Here is a 24,490-nt window from a genome sequence, read left to right as displayed (position 1 = left end):
AAGGAGGTTGATAGAGGCAGTTAGAATTGTCTGGCAAACACTGGTGTCTGCCTCCACCTTCACTGGGCCTGCTGTTACAGGAGGTGTGTGGTCAAACACACTGGGGATGAACTGAATGTCCACGAACGAGGCTGTTTGAGGAGACAGACGTTGTGTGAATGCGTTTCCACTCTGATGAAGACATACTGTACACCTGCAGGTGCTGCCAACGCTAAAGGCAAACAGTCATCCCTCTCTGAATTGCTGCTGACACCCACATCGACTCCTCCTCAGGCTCCACCCCCATCTGCTCCATCCTACTCCTCCACCTCCTCGCCTCTTCCTCCGTCCTCTTCCATGTTGCTCTGTGTCCTGATGCAGGATGAGGCTTACAGCCATGTAGGAATTTCTCCTGATCGCTGTTGAATCTACACACTGGTGAGGATTCTGGTGAAGATTTAAGGCTGTTGGCTGAAGCCTTACAAGAGGCAAAAAGTAGTGCTGCCTTTGGGATCCTGGCAGACCTGCTGAAGTTGCTCAAACTTTGCAGTGTGAGAGAACTTTTCCTGCATTTCCGGATCCAAGAAGAAATCTCCTGTTTGTCTTTAAAAAAAAAAAGAAAGAAAGAAAAAGAACAGCTTCAATGACATCGTCGCTTGATTATTACTGCTGAGGACGACGATTCGCTTCCAGTAATCCACACTTGTGTGAAAAAAAGTCTGAACCGTACCACCTAAGCTGCTTTGTCACATGGACGTTGACAGTGAACAGCTGCTGCATTCACCATCCTGCCCTCAGAAAGAGACTGGACCGCTTTACCGCACCGAGATTCTGGAAAAACTTGCTGGTTGTACTTAGCAACTGATGAGGCTGAGAGACAGTGGGATGACCTACCTGTATTTGACAAGAGTGTTTTTCACCTCGTTGGAGAGAGGAGCACAGAGGGAAAAAGTCAGCGAGAGGGAACAGAGGGAGGGGAGGAGAGAGCCACCGAGGGAAGGTGTGAAGCAAACGCTGTGAGAGGGACACAGAGAGCCACAGAAGGGAAGGCGTAAAGAGCCGAGGAAAAGCACAGAGAGTGGGAAACTCTGCCAGACTGAAGAAAGAGTGAAGGAAAAAGAGCTTATCAAAGAACAGCTCAAATGCCCATTTAATACCAGAAGATCCCGAGTTGACGGCAAAAGCCACGAGGGGTGAGTATGTATTTTGTTTGAAGTGGCTATTATGGCAGGAAATTAAACAGGTAGGGAATTAAACAGTTCACAAGAGCCCTTCTAACCCTTTTAACTGTCCATACAGTAAATGATCAAATATTTATGACTGAATAGTAAATTTAGCCTGAGTTACGATGTTAATGAATCACGGAACAAGTGCTGGGCTTCATCAGCTGTCACCACAGCTGCCAGAGTCGAGATTCAAGAGTTCCTCTGTACATTTTGTACAGCGCTGATTAAAGACAGTAGCTGTACAATCCCCCCACGAAGATCATTCAACTGATAATAAAATTAAATGAATGTATGTCTCGGATGCTAGGATAACTGTATCAATGGGTGCTCTCCATGTGCATTTATTTCTTTAACTCAGGAAAAAGTGGGAGGTACGAGGAGTGAGCTGATTTGATTGAAAGCATCATTAAAAACCATGGCGATGGCAGATCACATGGCTGACATCTCTATACTTCTCCTTCTGTATTCATAAACTGAAAGGACCTGTATGATTTTTTTTTTCAGAAATTAACAACTTGTTGCTGAACAACCAAAAAATGTTCTTTCCGTTTTAATAATAAATTCACTACAAGCTCTAGAAAGAATTGTAAAGAAAATCTCTTGTAATCAATGTAAATGTGAAGTGATTACTGTGTTGCTTTGAAAAACAAGGATATTGAAGACTCCCATTTCAAGTCTGGAAAACTGTGTTGGGTATCATTCTTCATATTCTCAAATCATATATAATAGTTGGTGATAGAGGATTTTTTAAAAACTGGTTGTCACAGTCCTAATTCTTATAATCCAGTAACTAACTTCAGCAGTGTTAGTAATTTCGGCTCATCATATTTCTCAGATGGCCTGGTTTTTTTTTATGCAATAATTGTTAATTTCCAAATTTTTATGCTTTCTTCAACTTAAAATATTCTAATCAAGAATTATGATTCGGCATTTGTTTAAAAAAAATCCCTTCTATTACTCTTATGGCATCTGGCATTTTTTCCCCCAATCAATTCATTTTCAAGCTGATTTTTTTGGGGGGACTTTTTTCTAAAACAACTAATGAAGACATCACCATCATCTCTCTCCATTATAATTCATAGAATATCAGATTAAATCAATAAAATAATCAATATCTGCAGCCCTACATTGAAGCCTGTCATTGGGACTCAAATGCAGATGAATATGTGCTTCTCCTCTTGCGCTGCTTTATTTGGTTTCATCATAACCGACCGAGCACCTGCGATATTTTGCTTCCTAATTTTGAGCGAGCAGACGGTACATGGCCAATCTCATTCCTCTGCTTTGACGCCAGTCCCCTCCAGTCTAGCTACCTAATCAAGTATCCATAACGACACCGGAACATATAAATTAATGGCCTGATTGGGACTATTCATCTCGGTTAGGAAAACGTCTTTGTGTTTGTCAATCCAGTTAGCGGAATCACTGATGCTCTAATGCGATTTCCCTTTGTCTCATGATGATTGAGCCTTGATAGGTGCCCATTAGAGGCCTCTGTAAACTACGGCTGCGGGGGAGGAGGATTGATCCTTGTGTTAATGTGTACAGATAGATGACCGCATTAGGATGTAAATAACTGCCCCCCATACACACGCACACACACACACATAAACACACGCACACACCCTTCAGTCGTACAGGCACACACATAGAACAGAACAAGGGAATGGCACCATGTGTGTATTACCCCTAGCAACGGCACAATCAACCTCCAACAATGCGTCGACTGACAAATTAGGGTTACAAAACAGTTGGCAGCAATTAATTCCTCGAGGCTCATTGGTGAATGACTCCTTTTAACTCTGATCAATACACCTGCCGTTTACCTAAATTCGACTTAATGACTACTGAAGTTGTCAAAGAGGAGAAATCTTTTGAATATTTCAAGCAAAAAAACTAAAACAAAAACAAAAACACAGGAGCCTTCAGGAATAACACACAAAAAAAAAAAACTTGCCCTGCTGCAAAGAGAATCTTGCAGGTGAACGTAATGGAAGTAATAGGTATGGATGTAATCACAGTGCATCTAAACAATGAATGCTGGAAACACATGGGGTGTTTGGACAAGCAGTGGAGCTACATAATTGCCATCCAACAAGGCCACAACACAACCGAAAGCAACATGACCTTCAATACAAATCAAACAGTCTGTTTACATAATTTCTCTGTCAGGCTCCTTTTTTCCTAAACACACTGAGTACAGTAGCGCTTTGAATACGGCTGTTTTGCAAACAGAAAGGCAGCCACAACCAGTAAATTATATATTTAAACTGGCAAGGTGAATTTATTTAAAAAAAAAAAAAAAAAAAAGCTAAGTTAAAGTTAAGCGTTATAATTTCCCAGCAGAATTTAGCTTTGGTGTGTTTATTTCCGGTGCATGAGTAAATACAGAAGTGCAGGGAGGCGCCACATAAAATTTTAAAGCTCTTTGTGGGGAGACTAAATCAGTGAAGCAGCAAATGAATTTGGGTCTGTTGAACAAGAGGAAAAAAAAGTTGAAATATAAACAAATTGGGGTTATAAAAATGAAGATTCGAAAACCGACTGGAAGGCCTTAGGCTGAAGATGTGAAAAATGAGGGCAGAATTATTGAAATGCAAAATAACGAATGTAAATACAGCAAATACTGGATATACCAAGATTATTCCCTCGAGCTTTCATGTGGAAACAGTAGTTAACTGTTAAAATGGTCATTTCATTCTTTTCATCTGCATTGTGAGATTGATGGATGCACCCATTGCAAAATTCTTCAATGACATCAATAACGATGCTTAAAATAGTAATTTGGCCAACAGTTTGGTCACCAGTAATTTTTTGTTGCAAAGTATTCAGCCTTTTTTCACCCCAGGTTTATTCCCATGTTCAACATTACCTTTCACATCAACTCAGACAAATTCACTGACATCTGTGCATATCATATGTAGAGGAGATAGAGGGTATTCACCCCATTTTGGCCTTGAACCTGGGCCTTGGGGTGCCAAACGAGCACACTGAGAGTATCACTAAAGAGTTAGGCTCACTGGTGTAGCAGTCGGAGTGAATAGCTAACCGTGGTGATCTTCTAACACCATCTCACAAGCAACTAGACCGAAACTAGTCAACAAGGCCAATTTCGGAAAATCCTGATATACAGCTGGTCTATAGCTGCATCCCTGATTTAAAATAATGATATCCCAAGGAAATCCTTAGCATCGGTGTCAGGCCGAAGCATTCGTATTTTTTTTTAAAAAGCCAATGGCTAAAATAAAATTGGTCACATTCCACTCCTGTGTACTGTTCTATTATCTATAAGCTCTACAGTTCCATGAGCAAAAGCAGTGATGAATGTCTTGTACTGCCAGCCCAAATCTGATCTTTTCTGTGTATCCAGGTTGATTTTAGACTGATTTTTGTGCACACACTGGACATTTAAATAGGATTTCAAAGTATCTTTTGTGTCACTGGCAACCAATTTCTCCATTTCTCATCATTTGCGTATCTATTTGTGCGGACAGAAACAGATTTGATTTTCCTGTGTAGTCTAAAGGAGGCCATGTTTTTTTACTGGTCTGTTGAACTGTTTACTACAGAGGATGCCTGTACTGACCCTCCAGTGTTGGACCACTGTATTACTGTGAGTTGTTCCAGCAGAGCCTAAAACCAGACCAGTTACATGTTTGTTCAGATCATATCAGTGGGTCAGTGTTATAAACCTAATATGCCTAAAACAGGATTTCCAGTATCCAGGGACAAGCGGCAAACGAAACATTGGTCGGATTTTGGGGCTAAAGCTATTCACTGCACATATTTAAGTCAAACGTATTGGACCAGACTTGGCAGATAACCAACCTTAAAGGACTTGGGGCATAAAAACCTGACTGTGACACGATGAATTTGAAATAATGAAACATTATATCCATCCATCCATCCCTCCATCTTCTTCCGCTTATTCCTGATTAAGGGTCATGGGGGGGCTGGAGCCTATCCCAGAAGCCTTTGGGTGACAGGCAGGTTCACTCTGGACAGGTCACCAGTCCATCACAGGGCCAACACATAGAGACAGACAACCATTCACACTCACAGTCACACCTACGGTCAATTTAGAGTATCAATCAGCCTCGTCCCCGAGCCGGGACTCAAACCCAGAACCTTCTTGCTGTGAGGCGACAGTGCTCACCACTGCACCACCGTGCCGCCTAAACATTATATCAACGCGTCTATTTTTATTTGGCAGCTTTGACAATATCAACTGCGTTTTCCCACGGTTCCTGGTGTTAAATTCCTTTCTTTTCTTAGTGTTTTGCGGGGTTCTTGTTACCATTTTTACTACTTTAACACAAAAGCTTCAAAAATCATGCTTGAAGTCTTTCCCTAACTCAATTTTATTCATGCACTCATACACTCTGCTGTCAAGCTGCAAGACGAATTCAGACGGAGAGAAAACTTCCCCTTTGTTTGAAACCAACTTGTCAGCATGACAGCTGTGGACAGTGTCTCATTGGAGCTGTAAATTATAAAATAATTATAAAATTTGCATGTAAAACCCCAGTAACCTGGCGTACAACAGAGCCATTTCATTTAGGCAATCGCTGTGCATCTCCATCTGTTCTGCCTGGCAGAGGAGTTACGAAGTAGAAATAGCTCCAGTAAGAGAGAAGAGAAATGCTTTCTTAGCAGGGAGACAACCAGGCTCAATATTTTGGCTTTAACATTTGAATCGCTGTGAAAAAAGGTGCATTTCCACTGTCTGAAGGTGCTTATGAGAGAGACATGAATGTCTTTTCAGTCCTTTCTACTCTCTTGCAGAAACAGAACACGCTCAGTTTTGGAAGAAGAACATCAGCGCTGTCGCTAACATTGCTCTCTATTTCTGCTGTAATTCAATTTAAAATCTCTTTCGGCTTAAAGACTGAGGCCGTAAACTAAAATAAATTTGCTCCTTGTAATGATCCGCATTAGTGTTCAACATAAAAATTTTCAGCTGTTAAGAACATGCCTGGTGGGTGAGGGTGTCAGAAGTCTCCTTGCCCGAAGCCCTGTTCTTTCTTTTTTTTTTCTTGATAGAGGTCTTTTCTTTTTCCTTCAAGAGTGAGAGGGAAACAAGATGGCTAGCGTCTAAAACACACTGAGCCACAATGGTTCTGATTCTTCTGCGTGACCCGGAGAAAAAAAACAGGGCCCTTTCAATGGAGTTTCTACCATTTTATTTATTTTATTTATGGACCACATCATCACACGCTGAGGAGCGACTGATTACAATGACGGCAGCAACTGTCGTTACGTTCACATCACACGTCTCAGATGGGTACGGATTTCAAGCATCACTCCTTAGCTAATTTCCTCATCAGCTTCATTAAAATTGAATTTGAAGTCAATTATTGTTTTGAAGAGTACTGTACAAATATTGCAGAAATGGCTTTATTTTTAAAAGATATTTAAGTTGATGAAATGCCATTCTTTTGAAAACAGGACCACACAAGTGGTGTTTGGGGTGAGACTCAAAAAGAAAACACTGCTTTTTTTTTTCTTTTTTTTTTTGCTTTGTAATGCTTCATAATAATTTCAATGGGACTTTTTCACCAAATTGTGCAGTTCCACAAAAAAAAGACAGTAGGACTTCTAGGGAGCACAGAATGGAAGCAAACTCTAAGATACAAAAACAACCAAATCGCTAACATTAGCCATCGCCTGCTGCCGATCACACTGGACTGAGATGGGCTGTCAAACTGTGCAAAAGTGTGTTTCAAAAGTGCTGGTTGATAAGCTGAATATTTCAACTTTCAAGGATGTTAAAAAAGATACGACAGGGTCTCAATGCTGCAGGGGTTTTTTTGGAGCTCATTTGAGTTCTCCTGTAACAGCCTTGAATGGAGCACAATCGTACAAAGTGTCCTGATAAGACAGACAGCGTGTGCAGCGTGTGACACGCTGCTATAATGGCAAAGGAAGCACACTGTATCTAGTTGATTGAAACGTTGTATATTAAAAAAAAAAAAAAAAAAAAAAATCAGCCAATAATCTCCCTCCTGCTCAACGCCTCCACTACACTGTAGGTAAGGCTGCACTCCCGACCTCACTGCCCTGGGATTTTGCATCTCGAAAGAATTGCAAGATGCATCGCAAAGGTTGAGGAACACCGCTCGAGGCCGTTTCTATCCTGAAATACATATGAAAAAGTTACAGGAAACAGAAGCACCTTCTGACTTTCTGCCCAGTCTTTTCAACAACACAAACACGATACACATCTACAACTAGGATACAAAAAGCGGCCTAAGAAGCATTCATTCGGTGATAGCTTCAACCAAGAGGAAAATGGAGGTTTCTATGGCAAAGTCCTGAATTCATGGCTGCCTCAATTAGCCAGAAAAGGATCACCGCCCACCAACAATTAAGTATCCTCCAGAGAACAGCAGCCTCTGGCTGTATAACGTGACTAATCTGGCAATGTGGGCAAAAAAATCAGAGACAGAAAGGAGTAAAACAACTCATAAGAGCACCTTTAGTATTTACACTGTAAGAGACAGGAGAGAACAACCGAGTGCTCTCCAACTCTAATGGCCTGAGAAAAAAAAAATCCTTAAAACAGCTAACACTCAGCCAGAGTTAAAATGGCTTCAGAACTTCCTCTGAAAACACAAGCAAATCCTGCACAGCTCCTCAGTGCATCAGTCAGCCTGGACTGACCACAAACATCTGATGAGACTGAATAATCCTCTAATGGCCTTATTGAGATAGAAACTAGTAGCATGTAGAGTTTGATGCATTAAAATCGTGGTTCTAGGTCCATGGATACATTTACCTAGTGGAAAAACATGTGTTCTTCCCATTATGTTGTTTTCCTTTGTAAACCCCACAAGCAGAAGGGGGCTGAGGGTGAGGCCAGGGCCAGGAGGCCACTTACGCCCTCATGCTAAGGGATGTGTAGTACCTCACTCAACCATCAAAAACGCGCATTTCCCCATCATTTCTCCATCTTGCTTTCGCCACATCAACGCTGCTTTGCGTTTCAGGATAGTGGATTTCTTGAATACTCAGGAAGCTGCGTACCTACTTTACCATTCATGTAAATTGGGAAACAATCATGGTCCAATTAAATGACCTACTAAACATCTTGAATTTCACTACCAGCGCTGATGAATTCCCCCTACAGTCACCTACTGTCAACAGTCCCACATCCAAAGTTTGCTTCCAGCCATTCCCACTAGCAGCTCCTCAATTCTGAAGGTCTCCGGTTCTCATGACAGAGCTTTGCCCTTCAACATATTCATACTCGTTCCTGCCACTGGAGTGTATAATGATGTACAAGAGTGAAGGTTAACTCTTTCAACCTCAATGGGCACAGAAATATTAGCATTCGTTTGTAGTCACGTTTGTGGCCAATTTAAATTAAGATATTTCCTCGGTATGTGAAAATGTATTGATTCAGCATTCCCAATGAAGGGATCTTGCCCTTAAAAATAAAAGCAGAGATGCTTTATTTTTTTTTATTTTTTCTGATTTTGTCAGAGATGGAATTAAGACCCTCATTTTGAACATTTCTGACCACAGGTCAGTCAATTCTGTTCCTAGCTCGTTGCTGGTAGTTCAGGTAACGCCACTCTCTGGTTTGTGCTACGTGCTGTAGATTTACACTACTTACTTACCCTTCTCCTGTTTTACTGATGTTGATTTTTGTTCATTAACACGCTGAGGCCAGTGTGTCAGAGTTAAAGTTCTTGTGTGGCTGCACATGTGAATCCAGATCCGAGACAGAGCAACAACAAAATTATCTCTAGATTTAGTCCCTTGTAGAGACTGATATTCAATGATAGTTATATGTGTATTTTTTCTATTGTCATCCTAAACCCAAATACGTGGATTTCTAAAGAGATGCTTGCTGGAGGGGAACATGCAGACACTTCACCTACCAAACTACCAGGGCTGCAGGTGGTTTCTGTGCTGGTGACAGATATACAGTAACACAAAGAGCCTGATCTCTGGACACAAATAATCACACACACAGGAGCCCAAAATACCATGAAAATCTTTTCAAGTTATTAAATCAATGCATCACAAAAGAAAAATAAGATTGTCCGGATTAGTGTTTATGTTGCCAGCTGTATTTCTAAGATAGTCATGATTGTCGTCATGTGCCACACGTCCCTGCGTTCGTCGTACTTTCGGCATCTTTATCCTGTTCTTATTTATTTAGTCAGGACAAAAAGTCAAGTTGTATAATGAGTACTCCCGCACGTACACTTCTCTGTTTTATTTAGTAGTCAACGTTTATGCCAATTATGGGTGACACTGCTGAAAAATTGTGGTTTAATAGTTGAAAATGTACAGGAAGTGTCATGGCATATCTACAACTACACAAAGAGGGAGAGGGGAAAGAAAGAAGAAAAAAAATAGATGAATGTTTTAAATAAAATACAAAAATGGAACAAATTAGACGAGGAAAAGGAAAATTTAAAAAAAAAAAGTAAATTAATGTGTAGAAAAAGAAAGAGAAAAACAATTCAAGAGTACTATTTTATTCATGTGTTTATTATGTTGCCATTATTTCTCAGGCTTCCAAACTGTTATTCTGGCCTAACCCTATTCGCTTAATGGAAATATTAACAGCAATTTGCCAAAATAAACATCAGAAATACCAAATAATGTAGAGGAAAACAATAACTTTTTTTTTTTTAAATCAATACATTCATCACTGCGCCTAAAGTTGCCCTATGAACAAAGAAGCTGTTTAAATCACCCTCTAATCTGGACTTTTTGAGGAAACTAAAGGAAAGTGTTTGGAGAGTGGGCCTCCCACAGAAAGTCAAGTTGTGGTCAAACAAATCTGTAACTGCTGCAGTCTAGTTTTAGTCGTGGAAAATTGACCTGGATGTCTTTGTGGTGAAGGGTTAGGGTCTCTGGTCTCTGTTTGGGATTTAGTTAAACCTTTTAAACTCAAAATGTATTGGTTTTGGTCTCATTTTAGTCCATTGATTTATTGTTCGTTTGTTGTAACCACAAAATCCGAACAAGTTTTAGTCAGTTTGATGCTTGTCGTCGTCAACAAAATCAATGTTATTCTACAACGACATCTGCAAACTGACAGGAAACTGTTGAACTTCTAACTAGCAATAACCCCGTGAAGCTCCAATATCCACAAGACATGATTACTCGTGAAAATTGCTTGCTAGAGAATTGATTGCTGATATAACGTGAGCCATCCTTCCTGTCAGGAAGCGACAGGGTTTTATGCGAGAAAACAACTCACTTGGAGATGTGAAAACGCTTCTCTAGCAAGGAGGAAAATAAACACTTTTTACTTTTGTTCCACTGAGTAAAGAAATATTGAGAGATTGTAGCGAACCCAAGGGGCCCAAACGCCGACCAGCCAGGCAGAACTTAACAAACAAAGATAAACAAGGATCTTCTTTGCCGTCGTCTGACAGCAGTGTCCATACAGGGCAATTAAAAGTCCCTCCAGACAACACGCATTTCCTTTTAACTAATTAGGATACAGACACAACTTCAGACGAGACTCAGTAGAATATCTGACACGCAGTGAATTTCTATGTCATTATCCAAGAAGAGCTTGTGCAATTTTCATTCATGTTTATTCAAGAGCAAAAGTCAACACAAAAGCATAATACGCTCACAGCAGATCCTTTAATGGAGTGACAGTCATCTTGTAGTGCCTTGTGTGCTCTGGTAAAGTTGTTGGGTTTTTTTCTCGTAAAGGCAGTATTTTGATGTATGTGTAGAAGTACAGCATTAGAAAAGGTTGACGGTATGGTTCAAGAAAAGTGTGTTTTTGCCTTATTTTTTTTTTAAAGAGTAGATGCACAAAACTGGAGTAAGAAACCTTGGAACCAATCTTTAACTGGATAACTGCCGACATATTTCTGACACCATCCAAGTATCACAGAACTTTGTCTCCCTCTCCAAACAGCATTCTGACTTGTTCAATACTACCGGCAAAAAAAAAACCCAAAAAAAACTTGTACAACTTGCCCAAATGAAAGGAAGTCTTCAAGAAATCTCGCCATATTTTGCTGGTTGATGGCTGAATATGGCCAAGGACACCTTCTATATATTCCATCTCCTATAACCTGCTCGCTCAAATGAGCCCAAATTCACGGCTGATAATCGACTCCTCTACGGAGAATAAGAGAGGGATTTTACTCTCACAACCAAGGTGAGTGGTTACCATTGAGCTCTATAAATGCGGCATAGCAGAAATGACACAGAGGCGAGAAAAGGTCATTCTAAATCCAATCAAACATACCTGAAGATTCAAACTGAGAAAACGCGAGTAGCCTCAGTTGAGGTCTAGAATCGAGACATTTGGTAGCCAAAATACCCCAAACCAGCAAACACAAACAAGTCTCATCAAATAAACTTCTATCACTCCTCAATGACTCTGTGTGTCTGGATCACAGAAACCTGCTGCTGAAGTCCAAAACATCCTTGAGGAGTGGTTCTTTATCGGGGTCTTTTGAGGTCACAGCCTACCTGCACTCTCCAGCAGAATGTGGTAGTCGGTTCCTCTTTGAGTGGGCGTGTCATCAGCTGACTTGGGCCTCTCCGACTCCTCGTAACGATCCCAGTTTGACTCAAGTGTCCGCCGGGAGAAAACCTCCATCGAGTCATCTTTGTCCTCATGACAGTTACCGCCTTCATCTTGATCCTAAAAAGACATAAGAAGAAACCCGTGACAGATTTTTGAAGTCGTTCTAAAAAAAAACGGGAAAAAAAAGAAAAAGTTTTATATATTTTCCATCTCTATAAAAAAAAAATTTGTTTACCAATAAATTAGTGCAGCTCACAACATATTTCTTTATAGTTTTACCAACTTCATAATGTCTTAACTGTTTCGGCTTCCCGTTTCAGATTTCCACAATAATAGCACAGCAGATGGTGCCAAGGTATTACATTTTGTTAAGTGCTAATTAACAAATAGCTTTCATTCACCATCGGTCGCTAAGATGCACCTGACTGTATGACAAAGACTAGACATCCATGCTGAAATTGTTCATTTAATATGTCTGAGTCAAGGATTTTTGTTTTCTTCCTTTTGTCTTGTAGCTGCACGAACCCTTTAATAACCCTGTGATGGAGATGTGCACGGTGAAATGTGTCAGAGATGAAGACAGTCATAAAAAAAAGATGGAGCGTAGAGCCCAGTTGTTTCTGACAATATCATTATAAAGACCACATGGTTGATACAAAAGCACCAAAGGAGATTTCATATATATATATATATTTTTTTTTTTAATTAATTAATTTATTTTTTTGGTGATTGCAATCAAGGACCTCCAATGTACCAAAAGAGATTTCTATGATTGCAATCACAGGGCCCCTAATGTTTCCCTTCTAATTCGGCAGTTACAATGACAGCGGCATAAATTGACGGAACATCAGTGTGGAAGTTCAATGGAACCCTCCAGTGTTGTTCATGGCTGAATCTATACCAGGATGCTGTTGAATTAGTAGTTTTCAAATATAGTTTTATAATTTATCTATCTAGATAAGTATCCATCTAGATAGAACACCGAATTCCTCCCGACTGAACCTTGCTTACTGACAGGGTCTCAAATGTGACTGATAAAATCGCCTGTCACAGATGTTAGGGATGCATGACATTCGATTTTTTTTTTTTTTGCCAGTGTCTATGATGATATTTCAAAACTTATTTGGCAGATAGCTGATATATACAGATGTTGATATTGTTAGCATAAAGAAAAGTTTATATGATATTCACATTTTCTAAATACCAAAAAACACATGTACACATAGTAAATTTGAAAAAAAAAGAAGTTTTTCTTTATGACCAAATATGGAAGTATCCATAAATCATATATCTACTGCACTGCTAATAAAAAAGCAGATATTTTGGTTATCATATTGATACAGAAAAATTACCAATGTCTGACGATAACTATTACTTGCTGATATTGTCCGGCATCATGACATATTTTTGTAATAACAATGTGTAAAAATATTTTGTATCCCTTAAATCCTTACTATAGTCATTGTGATACATATTTTGGTATATTAAGCAGTATGTTTTTGTATAAGCACCTATATAATAACCTTAAAAGGCTTATGTCCACGAGATAATAATTATAAATGTAACATTTTATATGGGCCTTTCAGCATAATGAGTACTTTCACATGGTACTTAAAGTACAATTTGCTGACAGTACTTTTACATAACATATATCAGCCAATATCCTCAATGTTTTGTTTTTTCTTACCACCGTATATCAGGACCACAATTGAATCACGGTTGGGCTCTACTGCGCAAGTGCAGTAGATAACTGATTTGGCGCACGCTTGTGTAAATAAACCTACCTGACGCACTGCATCGTGAAAACCTTTTTAATATGCTTGTTAAAACGTCTCATCAAGCTATTGCAATGCAAATGTGATATTATACTTTGCATTCGTGGGTTAAGTAAACGAAAAGTTACTGTCAACATATATTTTGCTACAAAAACAGGTGTAGCGACAATTTATATAATGCTGACAACTTGGCTTATGAAGCCATATGAAAGAAAATGTCCTTTTATGTGATTCATAATCATTGCAGGAATTGTAGCTTTCTCTGGCGTTAAAAAAAACAACACCAACAAACAAAAAAACGACTAAATTCAGCAGTATTTCAGTTCAGTTTGGCAGAGAGACCAAACTTCCTCGCTCCCTTACCCGGTGATGAAATTCCGCTACATGTGCACCTCCTCCGCGTCCACGGCCGCGGTGATAGTCTCTTTTCCCGCGACCTCTATGGTGGCCTCCTCTCCCTCTGCCACGGTATTCACCGCCATGACTTTCAATCCCGTTCCTATCCCGGCCACCTCGTTTCCAGCCACCACCTCTGCCTCTGCTCGGTCTACCTTCCATAACTGTCAACCCGGAAAGTTTAAAGTGTGACGCCGCCGGTTAACAGAAGTACTACATTGAATAGTGTCCTAAGGAAATAATTGAATTGAATAGTTCCGGCTATATTTCCGTCAAAATTTCAAACAGAAAAAAAAAATGTTTGTAGTATTTTAACGACTTTTAAGTCAACTATCTCGATAAGATAACAATGTATAAAAAATAACACAATGTAATATCTGGTCAACCATTTCATTGAGGGTGTAAAATAAAATATTAAATCTCAATAGCAACATTTCCCCCCAACATTTCAGATCTCTTCTAAGTCTATTAAAAGTGAATAAAATTCCTGTTGTCAACAGAGCTTATGGATCTTTTTTTCTGCTTTTATAAAAGGCAAAAAATATGAAAAAAACATCAGTCAATATGTTTGCAGTGCTACAGTGACAAATTATATCCTTAATCAAAAAGACAAATGTGACCATCATTTCAATCCAAAATTTAGTGGTAACATTGTTACAAAGAAAAAAGGCAACTTAATATGATGTTGTGGTTTGCAAAAGCTTAATGAAATATCACTAATTGTGTGCAATTACATCTCAACACTGTTTCTCTTTTAATTTGCAGGAAAAACAGAATTAGTCTTGGTGCCTCGGAGAATCCCTTCTTTCAGAGCTGTCAACAACAACACGCCATCATGGATGTAGATCCTCCAAACGGCACTTCCGGCAACACATCACATATCAACATGCTTTCCCCCCACAGCCTCTGGGAGGTTATAACCATAGCAACAGTCTCAGCAATTGTCAGCTTGATAACTATTGTCGGTAATGTTCTGGTCATGTTGTCCTTCAAAGTCAACAGCCAGCTAAAGACTGTCAACAACTACTACCTGCTGAGTTTGGCATTTGCGGACCTCATCATAGGAGTACTGTCCATGAACTTGTATACCACATATATACTGATGGGTTACTGGTCCTTGGGGAGCCTTGCATGTGATCTCTGGCTGGCAGTGGATTATGTAGCCAGCAATGCTTCCGTTATGAACTTACTTGTTATCAGTTTTGACAGATACTTCTCCATTACAAGGCCGCTGACTTACAGGGCTAAGAGGACTCCAAAGAGAGCTGCCATCATGATCGGCCTTGCATGGCTGGTGTCTTTTGTCCTTTGGGCACCACCCATTCTCTGCTGGCAGTACTTGGTAGATGAAAAAAAGGAGTCTATGGACAAGTGCCAGATCCAGTTTTTCACAGAGCCGGTGATCACATTTGTGACAGCCATTGCTGCTTTCTACATCCCCGTCTCAGTTATGACCATCCTGTACTGTAGGATCTACAAGGAAACGGAGAAACGGACAAAAGATCTGGCCGAGCTGCAAGGGCTCACCACTGATAATGTTCCAGAGGGAGCAAAACAACAGAAAACTATTATTCATTCTTGCTTTCATTTCACCAGAGAGAGGAGGGACAGATGCCAAGCCTCCTGGTCTTCATCAAACCAAAGTAATGCCACTAAAACTACCACCAGGTCAGATGAAGCTTGGGCCAAAGCAGACCAGATCACTTCCTTTAACAGCTACACCTCATCTGAAGAGGAGGAGCATCATGTTTCAATAGATACCCCAGAGGGATCTTTCAAAGATAAAGCTGGTGGACAAAATAATAAGAACGGGCAGGTGACTGATTACACTGAAGATCAGTACTTTTCAACTCCTCCAAAGAAGAACAGTAAAAAGTGTATTTCTTATAAGTTCAAACCTGGTTCAAAGGGTAAAAAGAGCAGTCCTACAATGGCATCTCCATGCCCCCCTGAAGTAGAGCAACCCAAAAATGCCTCCCCTACCTCCTCCACCACCTCAAAACCCATGGACCCTGCCCTGAAAAATCAGATCACAAAGAGGAAGAGGATGGTGCTGGTAAAGGAGAAAAAGGCAGCCCAGACACTCAGTGCAATTCTGCTGGCCTTCATCCTCACCTGGACGCCGTACAACATCATGGTGCTCATCTCCACATTCTGTGGAAAGTGCATCCCCACATCCCTCTGGCACCTGGGTTACTGGCTGTGCTATGTCAACAGCACCATCAATCCCATGTGTTACGCCCTCTGCAACAAGACCTTCCAGAAGACCTTCCGGATGCTTCTGCTCTGCCAGTGGAGGGGGAGGAGGAGAGGTGAAGATAAACTGTACTGGTGTGGACAGAATCCCAATCCCAACAACAAAATGACTTGATGTGGCCCCACAATGGCGTCGTAGACTTTAGCCCACATGTTGATTTCTTGATATAGTTTAGTGGTCATCTTCAACATGAAGTGCTGCATGAGATTTTTGTGTTAAAATGTATGTTGGAAAATGAGCCTGACGCAGCACTTTAACTGCTGCCCCAGAGTTAAAGTGTAGAAAACCTTGTTGTAACTCTTGGGTATGGAGGCTGAAATGTGCCAAAAACTTTGACAGTGTAATTACAGTTTAATTGTTATACATGAATATAGTAAGAAAAAAAAAACAACCTTTGACTGTTTTAAATTATGTCATTTTAATAACTTACAAAGTGAGTTAGTGGAATAAAAAATTGTACGATTACCATCACAGTCATTACAATTTAGAAAACGCACCCAATAATTCTATCAAATTATTCTGACTCTTGACATATTCATATTTGAAAAGCATAGAATAAATAAACTTTTTTTTTTTGCAATACGACAGACAAACACATTTGTGGAGGGTTTTATTTAGGTTTTAAAAATTTTCGATTTTCTAATCTTAATTTAGTGTCTTTTATTTTTGAAAGTACTTTTAAACTTATTGGAATACTTTCAAAAATAAAATAAATAAATAAATAAATAAAATAAAGGCGAAAATCACTTGGCAAATTTAATGATCTACTCACTTTTTTTTTTCAGTATATCAGTATTCGATTAATAGAACTAAACTCACTGTCACAAGATAACAGCGCTCTTATCTTGGGATAATGAGATTATGTGTTATCACAAAATATCAACATTGAAAAATAATTGCAAGTACAGCTTTTCTCAGCTACCATACTTACCTGATTCATGATGGTCAATATTAATCAGTTTATAACTGTATATGAATTATATATATATATATATATATATATATATATATATATATATATATTCATATACTGAATATGAATTATATATATTTACAATCTCTATATACATTTCCAAAAATTAAAGTGACACTTATATGATTAAAGACTAAACATCACATAAACTTCCTTTATTCTATTGCTCACTTGCACTGTATATACAAAACGTACTAGGCTTATACACACATACAAATTTATCCTATAGGGAAAATGTTTATTTGCATTTTACACCTCATACGTAAATTGCTTCGTGTATATCAGTGTTTTTTGAATGTTTAATCTATTTCTTTTCTATCTTGGCAGTTGCAGATAATTTTTTTTGTTCAAGGGCTAATCTGTTGTTCTACATTAGTTTCAAGTGGTAATATGAAATATGAGATTGTACATGGCTCACACCTCTATGCTTGTCAATATTCATATTACTGTTACAAAAAAATGGATGAAATGTCAAGTCTTAAGTTCTAGAAGTATATTTATAGCATCTCTACACGAGACTCACCTAACATCATGTCTTTGAGTTATCCAGTTGTAAATTATTGCACTTTTATGTCTTTTTTATGATGTGATGTCAAATGTATCTCCTGTGCCTTTTGTTCTGCCGGGGCAAAGGTGCTTTGTGAATGAATCTGTGCTCGTATGTTTTGTGAAAGTGAGTCTGTGTGTGCTCATATGAACAGTGAAATACAAACTCAAAAGAATTATAATTTTGTCTAATTTTTCTGGCGAGATAAACGAATCTGACAGGACTTGTTACCCCAGTGCAGCTGTTATACAGCATATTATTGTCATTATTACGTAGTGAAACTCTTAGTCTGGCTTTGAGTTCAACTGCCTCCTCTCCTCCTTCTCTGCCCGTCACTCCTTGGTTCTTTCCAATATTATAAGTCTCCCTTTTTGCCACTGTCCATTAAAGACATGAAAAGAATGTCGCTAAGTGCAGAGCAGAGCACCAGACATTACCCAGAGTTCATGGGTTACTTGATCCCCAGATGCCATGTGTGTGCAGTCGTTCCACAAAAAAAATCTGGTGCAACTCTCAACATCATTGCTACACGATTACATGAGCAGTAATTAAATGACGACTGGCAGCCTTACAGCCACACCTGTTTTCAAACTCACCTTTTTATTGATCTAAATTACACACCTGTAATGTTTCAGGACACACACACACACACACACACACACCTAAGATACCTTGATAAGAATCATTCACCTGCCCCTAAACCTGACATCAAATCTAACCATAATCTAGTTTTAACCCTGACCTTAAAACCAAGTTTCGACCGTCAGACAGCCCTTTGACGCGGTGAGGACCAGACAAATGTCCTATTTTTTTAAAAAAAAGAAGCTTCCTCACACTGATGAAAATTTGCTGTGATCTTCACTATGTGGTAGGAACACACACACACACACACTAACAATGAATATTGAAAGTTAAGTTCATCCTATGAACAAGCAGGTACTCAGTCTGTTTGATCAGCTTTAGTCAAGTATTTTGAATGAAATATACAAATTGTATATATATATATATATATATATATATATATATATATATATATATATGTGTGTGTGTATATAAATATATGTGTATATAAATATATAAATATATATATATATATATATACACACACACACACACACACACACACACACGTACAGAGAGAGAGAGAGTGAGAGAGAGCTTATAGATGTGTGTGGTTAGCAAGTAGACTGACTGGTTTTGGTGTTTTTCAAAGGTTTAAAGGGACTTGTCCTAACAGCAGCTTCTCTTAACCCTTTGAAGTTAAGCCAGGATTAAAAAAGTTTTCATTTAGGTTTTGTTGCACGGAGAGAAATTTTCATGACCATATATTCTTGGAAACAATTGTTTGCAGAGAGACCTGCATCAAAATGTAGCAAGGGACATTTAAAGGTGCAAAACATAACTATTGCTGGTAAACTTAATTTTTTAAAAAGTGATACACCAATATAACTTTAATCAAGTTATAGGTTGAAAGTCTAAATTGACCTGGGAAAATATTTTGGTGAAGTAATAATTTAAAAAAAAATCCTATCGGGTCCAAAATGTTCATAATAAGACATTCCAACTTCATCCTCTTAACAGTGTCATGAGGTTGTTGTTAGCGTGCGACAACATCACAAAACACATAGGGATGCGATGGATCACATGACTAGTCTGTCTTATTACTGCTATTCAAACTCTGACCTTATGTAGTTAGCTGTGTTTACAAGAATTTATTAGTGCAGCAAGAAGGAGTGAGACACCTGCTGACTGGGAGGTTGACGTGTTGCCCTGTGCACCTTAAAAAGAAATTTGAGAAGCTACGTGCCAATAAAACCAATATGCGTACTAAATATTGACTGATTTTCCTTCATCCAACCACATATAGTGTTCTCTATATTCAGGTAAAAATAAGCAGTATCACTAGGGAAAATTTCCAAACCTGACCAGGCTCTGAATTTGCTCTGGGCAAATTCTATGTCTGTCTTTTTTTAACCTGTCACACAACAGTTTAATGCTTCCTCAGTGCCTGAGGACAAACTGCTGAAGAGATCAACTCTTTCAGGTGACGCTCGCCTCAACGTCCTTGTCCGTCTGCTATGCTCCAACAGACAAGGAAACAGTCTGCAACTGCCAGACAACCAGGGTCACTGAACAAATCCTTACATTGGTTATGTAACCATTAAGTGTTTTCTTGAATTAACTGTCAAATGCGTTTCTGTAGAACTAGATGAATGCATTCTTTCTGGATACAATCTGATGATCTATCTTTATCATACCATCACATGGCTTGCAAAACTCAGATCAGCATTAAGATTCACTCGTGGAATTCATAAATAATAAATTGAGGCCACGTCTTCCCAAAATTATGACAAAAGCACCCAAAATGCAAGTGGTTGCTAAAAATCTTGAAAACGCCAGTAGATGGATTTTATTTCGTCACTGTTGACATATTGTCAATCCACGTTTCGCTCCTGTCAGCAGTTTTATCAGACACATTTTTTAAATTTTTGACTTTAATATGGACTTTACTGTCCGCTTTAAAAAAAAAAAAAATTAATCCATTTACACTCTGGAGATCTTGAACCACTTTATACAGTTTAGGCACGCATGAACAGTGTAATTTAAAACAAACAAAAACAAAGACAAGGCCATGCGCCACCTTTTAGATAAATAAGACTGTTTAAAATAAAAAACACGTTTTTTTTTATATACCATTTCAATTTATTCATCTAGGCTTTTTTTTTTTAAATAAGAGTTCATCAGTCTTAAAATTCAATTTCTCTTCATTCACAGTCGTATTAATGAACTTGGAAAAAAAAAAACTCTGAATATGTATATATGTTCTCTTTCAGGTAGTGGAATTAGCAGCAGTGGAAAAATGCACACTGGAGGGTTAGCACAGAAACCATTGATGAGTCACAAATAGAAGGAATTCAGCAAATGAAGAAAAAAAAAAACAGCTTTTGCAAGGATATTCCATCAGTGCAGCATGAAAAAAAAACAACACTATTTTTTTTTAAACTTTCCAATAGTTTATAATGAATCAAGATTTATGAACATCTGTTAATAAAGAAAACTGTACAAAGACCCAGAAGGAAAAATAAATGACACTTAAAAATCTTGCTTCCATGGTGTAACTATCAGCAGATGATGGAGGCGTGTGGTATAGTACTACCTCCTCTTAGCTGCCGGCCTGGTGCCCTTGCTGCTACCGCCTGCCTTGCTGGAACCTTTGGAGCCAGAGAAGAGCTTGGTCATGAGCTCAGAGACGTCAGGAAGCTCGGGGTTGGGGTTCAGCATGTTCATGGACTGCTCCATTTCCTGTGAAGGCGGCAGTGGTGAGAATTAGCTCTCAATAATTCAGTTACTGCATGATGGATTCAAGGTGCAGCTCGTATTTCTGAAATAACAAGTCACTCTTTTAGGTTTGTTTGTTTTTTTTGGGGGGTGGGGTTACCTTTCTCATTTCTGGATCGTTGGTGTTGACCACTTTGGGCAGCAGAACAATGATCAGCAGGGGCAGAACCATCATCATAACCTGCGGGAGCAATGACGCTGGTTTAGTTTAACAGGAGTCTGACTAGGAGAACAACATACAGGTCTGATTTTTAAAGATGGAGTTTCACGTGAGATGTGGAACTCAAGCAACGTCAACATCACCGATCCACTAAAACCACTCATGATGAATGGATCACCTTCAGGGCCGATCGAGCGCTTCCGATGCAGGCACGATTCATTTTATCAGATGTCAGACGGGCCACTGATTTGTGCTCTGAGATTTCTGACGTAACAGCTAGCAGGACAACTCTGTAGAGATAAACCGCTACCATGGTAACATTAGCTAGTCATTGAAATAGCTCTTAAATTCACATATTGCTATAAACAGAGGGACACAAAAAAAGTATGCTACATTTTGCATTTATACACATTCAGTTGAGCTTATGTGTCAACAAACATGTTCATCAATTATGTTTTTAGGTCGCAATGTACGATCTTGTGACAATCAAACTGCAGTTTCTGACCCCTAAATCCCAAATTCAGCACTGTTCACTTTATTTTTGTTTGAATCGACTTCCACGTTACGTGAAGCCAACATTACAAGCTGCACTTTTTTAATGCTATAAACTCTGAGGTCTACACCTTCTACCAGAAGCCCATATCGTGTTCTGTCAGTACCTCAGTTAGGATGTAGAGACATGAAATAGAAGGGAGTTGCGTCATCTGAAGTGCAGTGACAGGATATGCTGATCACCACAAAGGGCTTCTCGTCCAATGTGAGGGACTACTTTATCTCTGCGATGCCACCAGTGAACGACAAACATCACCTCGCATCCTTCACGGCTGCTGGGAAATCTCAGGGCAACGCTACACAACTGTTCTACCACCATGGGAATTGTACAGTAAGAAGCAATTATAAAATACAATTATCAAGATCCTTTATTAATCAAAACCACCCTACCCAGCTTTCAATCTTCAAATCTTGCCTCTAGCCTACAGAATCTCCATTTATGAGTTTGCCTGTCTTCACTGTTGATAAAGATCGGTCAATGGTAAACAAAAGGGCTCAGAGCAGCACAATTCCAGCTAAGCAGCAACCGAGAGCTTTGGCTAGGCTCCCTCCTCATGTCCTCATTCAGGAGGAACGATAGTCATGAAACATTACAGCCTCAGTAACTTGCCAATTTTCTACAAGATATTTTACTTGCCATGGCTGATCTTACATTCTTCCCCTTGGTATTTACTGTCATATTCACCAGTGTCATGCTTCAAACATTCAAAACAAATGGAAGCAGTAGCTTAATGCTCCCTGAAAAGTTCTTTATTACAGTTTGTGTTGACTCTGCAATAAGTGAGGTAATCTGAGACTACAATGGCCGTGAACTCCGAAGAACGTCTGAATGTCATGAATTCACCATTATAACTGACGACGAGCAGATACCAGCAGCTAAACACCATCAAATCAGTTGGAGCAGTGCGTGTTATTTCCCCAGGAAAGCAAAGCTGGCAGCTCATAGAACCAAGGTGAACAAGCAGGATAACAAGCATAGCGACTCTTCTCCCTTAGAGCCTGACTTTGGGTTTGTTCATCTCACATAAATGTCCTAACGAAATGTGTATTCCAAAAGTTCCATACAACTTCGGCATTTTTTCTTTTACCATTGGATTCATAAGGAAGTCTGTCCAGCCCCAGGTTTCCCTCTTCATGAAGTAGCTGTGAGGGCCACTAGCCCTGATCTGGAGAGGATACGGCTGGCGAATTACTTCTGAAGTCTTTATGTAGTTCACAAGACGCGCCCTGTGAAATAAGCGATGGTTACTTGATTGAAATGACATTAAACATCATTTAAATGTCAAAGCAAATAGTTTAAATAATAATCAGAAGTCTTACCTCATCTTTCCCTTGGATGTGATATCAACACGAACTGGTTCAAATCTGAATGTTGGAGTAACAACTTCCACGACGTAAGATCCTGATGGGACGTCATTAACCGCAAAACTCCCATCCGTTCTGTAGCAACAGATTATTAAAAAACACAGGCAAACAAAAAACACTGGTTAAGCTTTGAATACTTTTAATAGCCACATCTGTCTGTGCTCATGAATGCTAAATATATCAAGACTATTTAAATACGCAGGGCGGCACCTTTCGTAGTTGGGTCCTTGTTTAGGAAGTACAGTAATCAGAGATACTAAAGGAAGTATATTACAGTATTTGGAGCATATCTATTATGCGTAAATACTGCATCCAAAAGTGTTAAAATAACACCTATTTTTGCATACTGAAGTTAAGTAAGCGTGTGTCTTTCCAAATCTCTAATTCAACTAAGACGTTACCTCTCCATGGAGAAGTCCCTACTGGCCCTGTATTTACGGTAACTACCAGCTACAAACGCCGTGAAAGCCTTGGCCTGCATTCACCATTACATTGGCTGCTCAGTGACGAGTCAGTAATTGTTAAACACTGTGTTTTACCAGTTGACATGACTTAAATCCACGGTTAATTTGCAGAAAATGCTACTTAAGGTCAGAACCTACGCAGGAGCGCCAGTGTTTAGTTAAGCTAGCTGAGCTAATGCTACCTAGCATCGCTAACTAATTAGCAAGCAGGGTCGTGGAAGTTTCTTACCTCAAAAAGCCCACGTAGTCTTCACCGTCCACTAAAACCCGTGCTGTGGAGACCCAGTCTTGTGTTTTCACTCCCGGGACTATCGCTCTTCCCTCGATTTTAAACCGATCTCCGTTGGTCTGTGACGATAGCGTGACACCTGCGCCAGGCCCGGTCTCCATATCCGTGAAACACCACGCCACGGCGAGCGCAGCACTCACGAAAACCCATAACAGCGGTATTCTTTCACTGTGCAACATCTCACCTGTCTAAATTACATTAAAATAAAGTGAAACTGTTGGTACGTCAACATGAATCCGTGAACACCAGGGTGAAGAAGGAGAGGACGGCCAGGCTGGCTCATCAGCTGTCTCTGCGGAAACTGACGTCACTTCAAACTACTAACCTTTATTGTACCGACAGTTTTCCTCCTAGGACTGAAGCTCAAGCGTTAACCAATTTGCTAATTTAAATAAATAAATGCTAAAAAAAAACAAAAAAAACGTTACAACTAATTGTTAAAATCAATTAAGGTTGGGTATAACGACCTGTGCAGACAAATAAACATTCATCTCTAGCCTTGAAAGAACAGAAGGCTCCAGGTTGTCTTAGTTGGCGTCAGAGTTAAAGAGGCCGAATCCTGACGGTCATCTCAGACCCCAGACTTCAGTCTACTTGCATCCAGCTCAGAGTTCTTGCATTCATAATTTTATCCTGTCAGGCATCC

General features: G+C 39.4%; 3 protein-coding genes across 3 annotated transcripts in view; 1 reads left to right on the top strand and 2 right to left on the bottom strand.

The window, feature by feature from the left end:
• Window positions 1–14,116, bottom strand: part of aven (apoptosis, caspase activation inhibitor) — a 38,330-nt gene extending 24,214 nt beyond the window's left edge. The window contains exons 1-2 of the mRNA XM_086190247.1: window positions 13,866–14,116; window positions 11,670–11,844 (exon numbers count right to left, since the gene is read on the bottom strand). Coding sequence (XP_086046373.1) covers window positions 11,670–11,844; window positions 13,866–14,060 — 370 coding nt within the window. The 5' untranslated portion in view covers window positions 14,061–14,116. The remainder of the gene's footprint in view (window positions 1–11,669; window positions 11,845–13,865) is intronic.
• chrm5b (cholinergic receptor, muscarinic 5b) lies at window positions 314–17,842 on the top strand. Its single transcript, XM_086190246.1, has 2 exons — window positions 314–1,172; window positions 14,664–17,842. Exon 2 carries the CDS (start codon window positions 14,734–14,736, stop codon window positions 16,267–16,269), a length of 1,536 nt encoding a protein of 511 aa, XP_086046372.1. The 5' UTR covers window positions 314–1,172; window positions 14,664–14,733; the 3' UTR covers window positions 16,270–17,842.
• Window positions 17,843–20,058: 2,216 nt separating this feature from the next.
• Window positions 20,059–24,160, bottom strand: emc7b (ER membrane protein complex subunit 7b). The gene is made up of 5 exons (XM_086190248.1): window positions 23,785–24,160; window positions 23,047–23,166; window positions 22,815–22,953; window positions 21,115–21,195; window positions 20,059–20,978 (listed from the first exon to the last, which is right to left on the bottom strand). The coding sequence occupies exons 1-5, from the start codon at window positions 24,021–24,023 to the stop codon at window positions 20,829–20,831; spliced, it is 729 nt and encodes a 242-aa protein (XP_086046374.1). The 5' UTR covers window positions 24,024–24,160; the 3' UTR covers window positions 20,059–20,828.
• Window positions 24,161–24,490: the final 330 nt, after the last annotated feature.

This window comes from Aulostomus chinensis, chromosome 20, assembly GCF_037954235.1.
Source record: "Aulostomus chinensis isolate RoL2024-O1b breed Wild chromosome 20, RoL_Achi_v1.0, whole genome shotgun sequence".
In the NCBI taxonomy this organism is placed as follows: domain Eukaryota; kingdom Metazoa; phylum Chordata; class Actinopteri; order Syngnathiformes; family Aulostomidae; genus Aulostomus; species Aulostomus chinensis.
The sequence above is the reverse complement of the archived record's forward strand: the minus strand, read 5'-3'. Positions and strand labels throughout refer to the sequence as shown.